At 34.7% G+C, this 14,715-nt stretch overlaps 1 protein-coding gene across 1 annotated transcript in view; it reads left to right on the forward strand.

The window, feature by feature from the left end:
* The window catches only part of LOC140152763 (glutaminyl-peptide cyclotransferase-like), a 35,716-nt gene extending 21,791 nt beyond the window's left edge, over window positions 1-13,925 (forward strand). The window contains 1 exon segment of the mRNA XM_072175251.1: window positions 10,061-13,925. Within this exon segment, the coding sequence (XP_072031352.1) occupies window positions 10,061-10,233 (173 nt within the window). The 3' untranslated portion in view covers window positions 10,234-13,925.
* Window positions 13,926-14,715: the final 790 nt, after the last annotated feature.

Consider the following 14,715-nt stretch of genomic DNA (forward strand, 5'->3'; position numbering starts at 1 on the left):
TTGGATTTAAGAATTTTTATATGCGTAGCCAAATCTGCTGTCAAAATATCTAATTGGTATATTTCACACATTTCAGTGTGTTAGTCTATGACATAAAAATGCTATTTAATTCCAAAATTGTGTAACATTTTGCTACACCAAGCCACTAATTCCACCGCTGAATATTATACTATGTACAAATATAAAAGTGGTCTATAGATGGAGAATTTTGCTCTGCATATTTTGTTTGATAACTCATTCGGCAATTGGCATGATTCACAAAAGGTAGAGTATCAAAAATGACAAATTTGGATATTTCATCCAGAGTATAATTCCCGCTGCCTTTTGTAACTGGCTCATTACAGTTTAATGATCACTGTGCTGTGTTCATGATCTGTATGTTTCTAGGAAAATGCCCATGTCATTTTGTCATTTTTGAAATGCTCTCTTTTTTCATTCACATTGATATAATAAGAAATAAAGTCATATCATACTGAATGTGGTATATATATATGCAGTACAAAATTCTCAATCTATAGACCACTTAATTTGGTAATTTAGTTAAAGTGTCTTTTAAGAAATCACTTTAAGGAAAAGTGTAAAGATCTTTTTGTGCACAGTATATACATTTCTATTTTTATGTAAGTCTTGAGGATGAAATGTAGCAGTATCTTATTACAGTTATGGTTTCTCATAAACAAAAAACCATAAAATCATTAAGAAAAATACACATTTTTTATAAATCATGATAGTGTCACTCTAAAGTGGTGTTTTTTGTTTTATATCCAAATTCAGTTCCTTTGAATGACATTTAGATTTGCTTTTTCCATTAGATATTAAAAAGCCATGTTCCTATACGTGTCATGTAACATTTACACATCCCTACAGGCATGAAATGATGGACTTATACAAACAAGATGTCAAAAATGGATGACAAGATAATGTTGGAAAGGAAATATATTTTGTCAAGAGAATAATTAACTAACTGTGTCTTACTTTAGATAATGTACTCCTAGATATGCCTGAGGCTGCAAACTAATATAGGGTGTACCATTAAAAGATGGCTTTAAGTAGTGTACTGCTTTATTGAAAATTTGCGGACTGAATTGATTTAAAATACTGCATTTTACATCATAGTCAAACCTCCACCCTACCACCATCATGGGTTTATTTGCCTTCAAATTGAAGACATTATTCTGCCCTAACAGTCACATTTATGAGTGTATGGGATGTGCTGCTCCAATGAATTTTTGTCATTTTTTCTTTTTTCTAAGAAATCCTTAGTAAAAAAGTCCTTAGACCTTGGTCTCCTTTTTACATTTAAAAAATCTAAAATATTTATATTTACCAGCATAATAATAACTGTATGTTTTAGACACCTATACCCCAAATTCAAATTCAAATTCCCAAACCTAAACTTATAGCAAAACAACTGAAAAAATTATTTTTCAATTTCAATCTTCGAAAATTCATAGATTTTTTAAAAGCCCACAAATTAAAAGAAAGAATACATTTCATTATTTACAAATACCAATTTTTTGGTTTTCTAGGTAAATAATAAAAAGCTTTGATGTGTCCAGTTGTTTACTAGATGTTTGCTGTTGTTGTGTTTATAAGTTCAACAATAATACAAACTTTGATGCTGTTCCAGATTAATTTAATAATATAGATTGCCATGGCAATAGTGACATCATCACCAATACTAGCCTGTCACTAATGCACTAATTAAGACAGCTTCCTAATAATAAGTCCTAATTACAATGCATAGTAAGCATGTTTAGATCATTTTGACAAGGTGACTGCTGATTAGTTTCACACTGTATATGAATCTGAATCAAATATTTACATATGAAGACTGAAAAGTTAAGATGAAAATTGTGAATATGCATTTTTATTAATTTGAGATATAGGCAAATATAACTGGTCAATTACAAATAATATTATAAGAAAATATGTGCTACTTTTGATATTTTCACAAGTTAGCTTGTTTTTTTTAAGTGGTTGTCAATTTAAAGCCGGTATTATATAGGGCAGGTGTTGTTGGCCTCAAAAAGTTGGTGTGCATCACATATGAACTTTTCATGTGCAATGTCACAACCATGGAAATGTGTGAATGTGATATGGAATATTGGAATATATGCAGATCAATTTAATTTGCCTGCTTTTCCTTGACTAGCTCATACTTGAACATTGTGTGGGTAAATTTGCAGGTCTGAGCTAGTTCAGGGGCTTTTGCTTCATGTTGGGGTTGGTACAATTTTTGATTAGTGAAGTGAGGAAGTAATTTAGATTTAAGGGGCAAAAATACTTCTGAAGAAGGTCTCTGTAGACTGCAACTTCTGGGTCAGTCACTTCTAAGTATATGGCTTGTAAATGAATATTATGTACATGTAACCCTGAAGTTTTTTACTTGGCTTGATGTAAGAACAATTAAACATACCTATTTTCAACTAGATATGATGATCTCTAAAATCAGAATTCCCTTCCAATAATAAAATCACCAAATAGAAGTGTAGTCAGACAAGTGAGAAGTATGTGAAAAATTAATAAATTTATGTAGGCAAAGATATAGCTATGTAGATTCTTGCAAACCTAATTTTTAAAACAATTATTTTCCATCTTTCATCAAATTTCAACTAATTGAGCAAGCTGATTAAGCCATTCATCATCAACTTCCTATTTTAAGCTTGATTACTGTACTATAATCATATGTAATCATATCATGTATAATTACATATGATCAGCAAAGCACATAATCTATGTATGTTGCCCGGGTAGGTTGTTTTTCATAGGTTAATTGATTCTCTAGAGCAAATTTAGAGAGATTTCTCAATATTTTACAAGTATGATATTTCCCACAAATCTATAGGAATTATTGTGAGCATTGATTACCCACTTTGAATTCTAACTCCCACTTCACTGGTTGGGCAAGTTGTAACATGGCTATTCTGGTGTCCAGTTGTAAATAAAAGTTAACCTAAAGGCACTTAATAAACATTATGTACTTGAATGCTGGCAAGCCAGTTGTGAGCCACATTCACAGCAACTGGTCCAATCTCAACAAGCAGGCAAGCTGCTAGAAAATAAATTATAGTATCAGCTCTGCAAAGAATGCACATTATATAGGCCTAATTACTAACAACTACTAACCATGTTTTTGTTCTTGCATGTTCAATAACAGATGTTGCATGTTTCCACGTCATTGCGACTCCGTTCCCAGCCACTTGGCACAAGATGGAAGACACCAAAGAAGCCCTGGACATGGAAACCATTGATAACCTCAACAAAATGTTCCAAGTTTTTACTACAGAGTACTTACATCTGAAGATACCAGCAATAGAATGATCTAGCATGTATGCATGTAAATAATAAATTTCTTTGTCTTTAAAAGCTTAAAGGGCAATGATGAAGGGTATAGCCCATACAGTTAGTATCCAGGCTTACTAGACACTGACCATTGAAGATGTGTGAAACATCTCAATTGCTACAACAGAAAATTCATAGGAGTAACATTATTTGTATTTTTGTTACTCATTTTGTTAATTTCCAAATTTGATTGTGGATTTTGATTGCTCAATAGCCCTTTTGTGAACTACTAAATATATTATGAAAAGTGTTGTTAATTAATGAGACAAGTTACCAAAGATTTGAACAGATCCCAAGGCAAGGCATAGCTTAGGTGGGAGGCAATGGAGGTACAAGATACATTTATTAAAAACAAAATTAATGGCCCAATGGTTACTAGAACCAGATGTTTCATACCCAAAAGTTATGCCATGTCTGTCAGTGACCACAAGACAATAATTTAGAGTAGAATGTTATTAGAGAAGAATGATGTTTTATGTGGAATTCACTGTCCAGGTGTTTCCCTTGCCAACAATTGATGCCCTCCATTCATCACAACAATGTCATCCCTCCCCCTCACTTTTTTACTTGGCACATGGGCATCATCTTTCAAAAGATTAATGATTTTAAAACACTTCTGACAATAAACTACCTCACAATCATTAGACTTATAAGAGCCCAAAGTATATATCTTATACTTCCCACAATGCATTTCTTCCTTGTACTGATTTGCTATTCAGTGCAACATGGGTCAAATCCAGAGGATGATTTAAGTACTACCCAACACCCCACTGGGTTAACTGTGCAGTAGGTGAGCAGTGTGAGTAACATGACACCACTACTCTGCTATGCTGCATAGAAGTGCATGGTTAAATTTGAATTTGTACAGTTATATTTGCATTAAAAACGCTGTGAACATGCTGGTCGATTTCACATTTTATGTTATCTACAGAAGGTGTGAATTATCTTTTAAACACACATTACTTTTATTCTGAAGTCGGCCAAGTAATAATGCCACAAACACAATTCTAAAACAACAACTTTTGCACAAAATTCAATGGGATTTGAAAAGTAATGTGGCAGTTGAAACGCTAGTGATAACACTTTTGCAGTGCATGATGGGGCTTCCTTAAATCATCCTCTGGGTCAAATCAGTACAGGGATTAAATGCATTGTGGGAAATGTAAGATATATTCTCTGACATATCTGTTTACTGTATTGGAAAGAACCATCATTTTGCCGCATGTAATTTTTGCCCAATTGGTACATTTTTTTAAATACCTATAAGAAAAAGAAATATTTGCCAACATGAAAATTTCGCTAATCCATGTCACTCGCAATATTTGTGAGATGCACACAAGTATTTTATGTTTTGCAGTATTCATTTCAATTCAATTTTAGGCCACTAACAGTCAATTTTAAGTTTTCCATCACATAATTTCTGAAAACAAGTGAGGTAACATTTTCATTATTCATTATTCATTATTTTTCTGCCTTTCATTATATGACCAGCACGCATGTAAAATGTGTTGTTATTTGCAGCTCACTCACTTGAAGATGGATGTTTAGCCCAAATGAGATTCAAAAGTATATTAAAAAGAGTCTGCAAGGTTGACAGCAAAATGTATGTTTTGATTTAGATTTTTCCACAAAAAATAAAGGATATTCATAATTTTTTTGCAAATATAACCAGTTTTTATCGGGTTTTTTTGGGAAATCACAATAATGAATTCAAGTGAGGGTCGGAAAATGAAGTGAGGGCGGGTGACAGGAAACTCAAAATCGACTTTGATTGGCCTTATGCCCAGATTTTAATTTTTTGGTCAAACTTTTAGTGAAAATTTGGTCAACAAATATTTCAACTTGTCATATAACTTTGCTGGAGATGCCTACGTATTAGGACACAGGTGTGAAAATGGCTAAGGAAAACAAAATTAGCAGTTGCAAATTATGTGGAGTGAATTCTAATAGTTAGATCTTCTTATATTGTTATGTTATGTATTCTTGAGTTGGGGAGACCTCAAGTGATGGGATGCATTTGCATAACTCGAGTCGTAGCTTCCTGATATACTGGTCGGCATTTCCAAACATGAAATTTCATAGATTTAGTGAGATGGATACTTCCTATCACAGGTAGTGGTACAGACAGACATATGACATTGACGTAACCAGCAGACTCCCTCAAAACAAATTTTAAGGTGCAGATGTTTTCTAAGTGATTAATAACATTGTAGATTACTAAATGCATTTACTGATATTGATGTGGATCTTGTATCTCAATGTCAATTGATAAGATCATCAATAAACCAATGACGTCATATGCACTAGTAGTACTTAATTTATTCAGAGATAACTGAATCACAGATATTGACTGAATTCAGTACATACTGGTCTCCCATGAGACCCTGATAAAAAACAAAATATATATCATATACAGAAAATTATTATTAATATTATGCTTAATAAACAATGAAATTCAACAAATCAAGGAACATAGGCTTAGGCTGTAAACATGGCCAAAGCAAACCAATCTGAAGTTAATTTTGTACAGTAATGTAAGCCTTGAATTGAAATAAAACTCATGGTGGGCAATGATATACGATTACGAAAAACACCATAATATAGACTTAAGTTAGAGATCATTGATCAGCAGGTGATGCTTTCCAGTTTAATCTATAGCATGGTATATAATTTATTGTCATGAAAAATGAGAAGTTGTCTCCACAGAAAGCAACCAATGGTATCTATAAAGCTGAATTTATACTTGGAAAACAAATGGCACACATGCTCTTTATTTACTGTCTTTTTCAAAGTGTCAAGTTGATTGATAGATACTAGTAATCATTGCTTTTGCAAAAACAATGTCAAATGGATGTCCTAAAAATGTACCTTGTGTAATGAAATTTGTCATTGCCACAATTAGTGTTGGCCTAATTAGTGTAAATGCAAAAGTCACAAGTGATATACAGTAAGCCAAAAAATTAAGGTACCAGTTATGTCCACCCCTTGTATATCCTAAACAAAGAAAGATATGTCATAATTGGAACCAGCAGCCAATAGCTGCATCTTTTAGCTCAAATTTAAGACCTCATTTGTTGAAATTGTTCAAGAGATTAAAGATATGACGATCCAAAAACCCAAGGAAGATGCCAATGTAAAAGTTGCAGTTTGCTCCATTGCGTGGCCTATTGATTTGCACACAATGCGTTGACAAACAAGAGAACCAGCACCGTGCTTCCATTGATTAACACATTAAAATTAGCATTGTGCTTTCATTGATTAGAACACAAAAAGTGCAATTTTTGATTTCGTTTCTTTATTAGGTTTTAGACCACCGTTTCATTACCTAGCTGGGGGGTTTTCAACCCCCCGAGCTAGGTACTGTTTTGCTATCGGATCTTTCTGCTTCTTTCTGGCAATAACTTCAAATTGCTTCTCCTCCTACATGTTACACCCTACAATTACGTAACTTGCACATATATACCGCCTATATCCAGTGCCCATATGGTGCAAACAGAATTGGGATCAAAGGTCATTAAAGGGGCATTTTCGGTATATAACCAAATATCTTCAAAATGCTTCTTCTGCCACATATTACATAGCACAATGACGCCACTTACACATGTGCATCGGCTTTACCCAGTGCCCATACCTTGCACACAGAATTGGGGTCAAAGGTCATTAAGGGGTAAAATCTTACAATTGCATTATCTGGACATCTGTAAGGAGTATGGGGCTCAAACTCGATACAATAAATCTCATGACCAGGGGAACATTTTATGGGGTCAGGTCAAAGGTCATGCAGAGGTCAAATTTTAGAAACGCATTTCCTGGACATCTGTAAGGGTACGGGCTCAAACTTGGTGACAACAAACTTAATGATCAGGGGAACATGTTGGAACACTTTGCAGGGGTCAGGTCAAAGGTTATCTGGGGTCAAATCTTTATAACTTCATTTTCTGGATATCTGCAAGGGGTATGGGGCTCAAACTCAGTGACAACAAATCTCATGACCAGGGGAACATTTTGCAGGGGTCAGGTCAAAGGACATGTAGAGGTCAATTTTTCTAAATGCATTTTCTGGACATCTGTTAGGGGTACGGGGCTCAAACTCCACAACAACAAACTTACTGACCTGGGGAACATTTTGGAACACTGTGCAAGGGTCATGTCAAAGGTCAAATCAGAGAATTTCATTTTCTGGATATCTGTAAGAGGTACAGGGCTCAAACATGGTGACAACAAACCTGAAGACCAGGGGAACATTATAGACATCATGCATAGGTCAGGTCAAAGGTCATCTGGGGTCAAATCTTAGAATTGAATTTTTGGACATCTGTTAGAGTACGGGACTCAAACTCGGTGAAAACAAACCCCATGACCAGGGGAGCATTTTTGGAACATTTTGTAGGGGTCAGATACATGTACTTCCACAACACCAACATGCCCCAGCTAGGTTTGTGGTCTATGACCACCATTTGCCACTAGTTCTTCTTCTTCTTCTTTCTGGCAATAACTTCAAATTGCTTCTCCTCCTACATGTTACACCCTACAATTACGTAACTTGCACATATGTACCGCCTATATCCAGTGCCCATATGGTGCAAAGAGAATTGGGATCAAAGGTCATTAAAGGGGCATTTTCGGTATATAACCAAATATCTTCAAAATGCTTCTTCTGCCACATATTACATAGCACAATGACGTCACTTACAAATGTGCATCGGCTTTACCCAGTGCCCATACCTTGCACACAGAATTGGGGTCAAAGGTCATTAAGGGGGTAAAATCTTACAATTGCATTATCTGGACACCTGTAAGGAGTATGGGGCTCAAACTCGATACAATAAATCTCATGACCAGGGGAACATTTTATGGGGTCAGGTCAAAGGTCATGCAGAGGTCAAATTTTAGAAACGCATTTCCTGGACATCTGTAAGGGGTACGGGCTCAAACTTGGTGACAACAAACTTAATGATCAGGGGAACATGTTTGAACACTTTGCAGGGGTCAGGTCAAAGGTTATCTGGGGTCAAATCTTTATAACTTCATTTTCTGGATATCTGCAAGGGGTATGGGGCTCAAACTCAGTGACAACAAATCTCATGACCAGGGGAACATTTTGCAGGGGTCAGATCAAAGGTCATGTAGAGGTCAAATTTTCTAAATGCATTTTCTGGACATCTGTTATGGGTACGGGGCTCAAACTCCACAACAACAAACTTACTGACCTGGGGAACATTTTGGAACACTGTGCAAGGGTCATGTCAAAGGTCATCTGGGGTCAAATCGTAGAATTTCATTTTCTGGATATCTGTAAGAGGTACGGGGCTCAAACATGGTGACAACAAACCTCAAGACCAGGGGAACATTATGGAACATCATGCATAAGTCAGGTCAAAGGTCATCTGGGGTCAAATCTTAGAATTGAATTTTTTGGACATCTGTTAGGAGTACAGGACTCAAACTCGGTGAAAACAAACCCCATGACCAGGGGAGCATTTTTGGAACATTTTGTAGGGGTCAGATACATGTACCTCCACAACACCAACATGCCCCAGCTAGGTTTGTGGTCTATGACCACCATTTGCCACTAGTTAAATTCTGGTACCTTAATTTTTTGGCTTATTGTATTGCTTTATTGCCCATTGCTTTTCAAAAAATATACAGTCAGCTTTAAGATATTTCTAGCTTCCTTAAAAAAAATTCTAGACTTTAGAGATCATATGATGACACTCATAGTTCATTGGACAAACATAAAATATCACCCCTGAACTTAAATAATGCCAGCCAATTAGTTTTTAAAATCAGCAGTTTACAATGTCCTTTCATACTTTTAAGTGAATTGAAATGAAAGATAAATTTGAGTGATAAAATAGGATTTGGTGGGATTGAGCCAGCACTCTCTTGATTTTTGGTATTTCACTGTTTTATACTAGTCTGTTGTTAGTTTGTTTAGTCCTGCCCTCTCAAGTGATACATGTAATAGCCAGCTATTTCCAATGTGGGCAATCTAAACATTGCACCCTAGCGAGACACACATAATATATGCAAGGATCAAAAGGAAGGTATCTAGGGCTTAGAGCCAGCACTAGCTATGTCATTACACATGGCTTAATGGTATTTGTGAGTTGAGTCAACTATTGGATATGTTTCTTTGCCAGAAGTGTCTGTATTAGTATCTACAAATAGACTCAAAAAGAACTGAAAGATTATTGTTTTTCTGAAAACTTAAATTCTAAATACGTCAATACTATGCCTTTTCCAGCAAAAACAATCCTTTCAGAAAATGTTGAATGGGTTGTATAAACTGTTTTTTATAATACCGGTAGTATTCAAAACATGTTTGAAAATTGCTGTAAAACATTGTTACAAAATGTTTGCCAAAAAAAGTAGCTTGCAATGCCATTTTGATAACATATATCGTCAGCCTGCTACGCTAAATGCCTAAGTCATTCTTACATGTTTCTCATTTGCAATTTTGATTTTCTGAGTAATAAACCCATTCTTCATTAACTTCATTAACGTGTGGAATGCATCAAAAGAGATGAATTCCACAAGTTAATTTAAAATGCGGCTGGAAATTTAAAGAGCTAGTATTTGAGCTGACCTTTGCTGATTTTATTTGTGTCTTGCATCACTCTATTTATACCCTGCTAAGATGAAGCAATAAGACTGCCTTTATGTACTAAAATTAGTGTGAGTAACTTATTTTATCATTTTGTTGATATTTCAGGTGTTCCTTGCCTCCATATCATTGATGTCCCATTCCCGACTGTATGGCATCGGATGTCAGACAACAGACAATCATTAAGCAAACCAACTATCAACAATCTCAACAAGGTGTTCCAGACATTTGTCATTGAATATCTCCATCTACGAAAGAATCTAAAGCGTAAACGCATCTAAAGCGTAAACGCAGACAACAACACAACATATAATCTTCAGACAGTTTTGTCATGGTGCATTTTAAGTTTTTTTCTTCTCTTTTAAAGGATTTACGATTAGTTCTTTTTATGCTTTCAAGATGTGATGAAATCAAAGCCAAATGAGTCTGTTGTCAATCATGCTTATCTAGTGACTAGCATTTTTGAAGGGATTTAATTTTGCATATCCAGAATTCACATACTAATAGATGGTCAAAACTCAAAGGGATTAATTTGCTGGTGTTTAGATTTGCCAATCTTGGCTTCTAGCAAAATTCACAATTTAAATACCTTGCAAATAAAGTAGTTTTGCACAGTTCACAGTATTGGAGTAACTGCCATCAAAATTGAATTGTTTGTTTCCGAGGTATAATGGTAGAAATCAAACATCTAGAAATTCATTTTCCTAAAATTCAGACTCATTTTGCTTGATTGCATCACAGTTATATGTGACACAATGTGAACCAATCAGGCTAAAGGTGGTAATTGTGATATAGAGATACAGGCTATAGGCAAATTAGCTTGGTAAAACCTTGTATCTTAGTGCTATATTGTGTCTTGTCTCAAGTTGAGAGTAACGTCATGTTGGAATTTGCAGTGGCAGATTTGAATCTGTCACACACATCTTATACACATGTTTATATTATATGCTCCACGGGATGCACAATTTGAATCTGCCACTGCAAAATGTAATATGGTTTCCCTATGACGAGACACGCTATAAGGATGCTTGGATTTCAGTAGAAACACACCTTGTTGTTGTGAAAGATGATGATGAAGGTAATAACTCAACTATTTTCAAAACTGCCTTTTTTAGCCTGATTGGATCACATAATGTCCTCCTTTTAAGATTGCAGAGTACAATTTGTTGTTATGAGTTACATATTGTGTGAAAATATGACCAGGAATCCATCCTAGAGAATTAAAGGAGTATTTTGTGATTCTAGCATCCTCTTTTTATGGTATGTTTGAGTAGATGTCCATGAAAAAAAGTTCATTCCCAAAATTCCATGTTGATTCTGATTTTATATTTGCAAGTTATGCATGATTATGTATATTGTATTGTTCTGTAGGCCACTGTGCTGTTCTGTTAACAGAACACAATACAAATAAGACAATATTTTTGCTGAGGAAATGAATCTGCAAGAATTGTTTTGCAAACAAAACATTATGTAGCCAAAGGTTTCCAGTGGTATACAAATGTCAACTTTTTTAAAAGAAAAGTTGGGGATGAGGCTATGGATCATGAAATGCCCCTTTAATTTCATTTATTACATTAAATGTCACTAATTATTTACAACAGTAAAGTATATAGATTATTTTGTGCAATTATTGCTGTTTCTTTGTGGGACTATATCTGTGTGGGATAAATAATGTAAATTGGTGATACAAAATTCTTGAGGTTTGTATAAGGTATTGTTGTATGTCCAAGTCAATGTGTTTTATTGCAGGGTTGATCCTGTATTAGAGCAGGAGTATGAAAAAAAACAAAAATGGGTATTGATAAATGTTGGGAAGAATCCAGTTCAAATTGTGGTCAAAGAATGACAGCATTTTGGTGTAACCCGCAATAGTTCCGGTAATAAATCATGGGTCCATACTGTAAACAAGTTTGTGTCATTTGGGGACAAGTTGTTTTGATGCATTTGTTTTAATTAAATTAAAACATCTGCAATTGATCAGTGTTCAGAATATCACTTGTGAATCTTATTCTAGTCATCAAAAGTTGGGCCACAAAACTAATCTGTGATCAGCAATGGTAAGGAAGCATTTGTGCAGGTTTAAATATAAAGGATGGTGCTGTTCATAGGCCGACCTGTAAAACTTCTAAGATCTTGCTACATCTTGCTACATCTATCTATACTAGTATTATCTTTTTAATGTGGGAAGAGGTAAACCTCTCTATGCACACAGGAAAATATACCTCCTCATTGGGCGAAAGCATCCTATTTAGTGATAGTTTTGGCTTGTGTTCTTCTAAGTACCTTTAATGGGAAGGCATGCCTATAATTACATGTTTTGGTTATAGTATAATTATCAAAGATCCTGGTATGCACATGACCGTCCTTGCATTGCATGCACAGCAAGTTAAATTAATTTTTAGTTTCACCTGAGCAATTAAAAGAAATAAATAAACTATCCAAAGCTAGCATTAAATAGGGAGCACCTCTGCCAAATGTTCCATTATTCTCCAACAGTCCTAAATAGAAATCCTTGTTTTTGAAGTTTCAACTCTCTAAAAGTAAATGTATGGGAGAAATTAGATTGATTGTACACTGTATTGTTCTATTTATGGTCTCAAAATATGTTAAGGTAATTTAAATTACAGTGAGTTGAAATTTCAATATTTGTAAAGTATCAATTGTACACAATGTTTGCATAAGTAAGATTTCTTGTTGAAAACATTCCATGTATGAGTGAGCACGATAATCATAGTCCTAGAACCTGTTTCCACAGATAGAAGTCAACTTCAATTGGGACTTCAAATTCAAATTGCGACTAATGTTTGACATTTTATTGACGGTGTGTTTACACCATGTGCACCAAGCTGAGAATGGTTGCCGAAATGAATTTGACTTTTACAGCCTCACTTGCTTATGCTTTAATAATTATTCATACACTCTTTGATAGCAAGAACCAATCAGAGCAAGCATTAGAAAAATCCAAAACATGCATTGATTGTGTATATTGTGCACTCCGCGTACTATGTGCAGTGTTTCGCGCATGTTCGCCAACTTCAGGCTCTGTGTAAACAAGGTCCTAAGGTTTCCAATTTAGGTCCAAGGGTTTCCATATTATAGTATTCAACAGTAGAATCTGAAAATGTAAGCTGTTCTCGCCACCTTGTGGGGGAGTGGAATATGCTTTTTAAAAGAATGGGTGATTAATTTTGTGTACAAATTAGGCCGATTAATTTCTAATGTTCATCTTGATCCCACATTTGTCTCAAATATTTTAATGTGTTTTGGTATTATAGCACTGACAAGTAAATATGGATGAGTCATCATAAGCTAGAGCTGACTTAATGTATTATTATGAGCTTGAAATGGTTTTTAGTAAGTGCTGATTCTCATTATACTATAAAAACAAATCTAGTGAGCCAAGAGGAAACTTGACCTATGAATTTATTATTTTGCCCATATTTTATGCGGAATTCCAAGCAATTCTATTGAAAATGATGTATTGTTGAGTTTACACACAAAATATGCCATTAAATAGCAAGGTTAAATAAAGAATTCATAATTTACATAATTATACTGCTATTTTTTGTCATCGATATCTAATAAATGAGGTTATGAGATTATCAAAGCGAGTTGTCAAGTTGTAGAATAAACCATACATTTTAACATTAACAATGAAAAACTGTAATGTGATTTAGCAGAGAAGATGTATGTGATAGCAGCTTCATACTCGGCCACAATTAAATTTTGATTATGATTTTGAGCTGGAATTTTCTGACCTCCAAAGGCATTTTGAAGATATCTCTTACCAGAAGAGGCAGAAGAAATGTAAGAAAACCTGTTTTGTGGATTTCCATAGCACCAAATTAAGAAATTATTATCTTTCTTTTAGTAAGTGAAAATGTCAAGCCACTAAAGATGGTTAATGTTTACATTGCAACTGTCAAATGTCCATATGAATTTTGCTATATCAAAGACTATTATAATGAAAAAGAAAAAAATTCTACCAAATGTTGTTATTTGAAATGTCACACAACATTTGCAAAGTTGTGCATTTGTGCATTCACTAAGGCCTCGTATCCATAGGCTGTTCCCTTGTGGCGTGTGCCCTTGTTCCGTGTTTACTTTTTTCCCATGTGACCTGCCACACAGACAACGAACCTTTGTTTTGCTTAGTGGCCGATCCATAGGTTGTCTGTGTGGCAGGTCACATGGGAAAAAGTAAACACGGAACATGGGCACACGCCACAAGGGAACAGCCTATGGATACGAGGCCTTAGACAGTGATAAAGAAGGAATGAGTGAACAGCAGTTTATCAAAAAAGTGCATATTTTTGTGCTTTCTTGTTGCCACTATGAATTTAAAATGTATATCTGTTATTTATTATTTGCTTCTGGCTTTCATTTGCTTGGATATGATAACGAACAGAGAAGTATTCATTATTTATTCATATCTGTATGTAAGACTTGTTTTTAAATATAAGTACAAATGGCTTTATTGTTCAGTTATGGACAAGATGTCCATGCTTAAATTTATAACATAAAATATTGTTTATTTTGTTTCATAAAATAAGTTACTTTTACAGAAATGCTGTGAATATAAGGCCAATGCATAAGACATGAGAAAATATATCCCATTATGGGGGATGGGATGTACAAATAATAATTATACTTTGCTGAATACCTACTGGGTTGTCTTGTGGCCAATTTACACAATGCCATTGCAACAGATACATATATGCTTGGTGGGGTCACTCAAATATAAAAGTGCAACCCATTATGAG

This window comes from Amphiura filiformis, chromosome 5, assembly GCF_039555335.1.
Source record: "Amphiura filiformis chromosome 5, Afil_fr2py, whole genome shotgun sequence".
NCBI lineage: Eukaryota > Metazoa > Echinodermata > Ophiuroidea > Amphilepidida > Amphiuridae > Amphiura > Amphiura filiformis.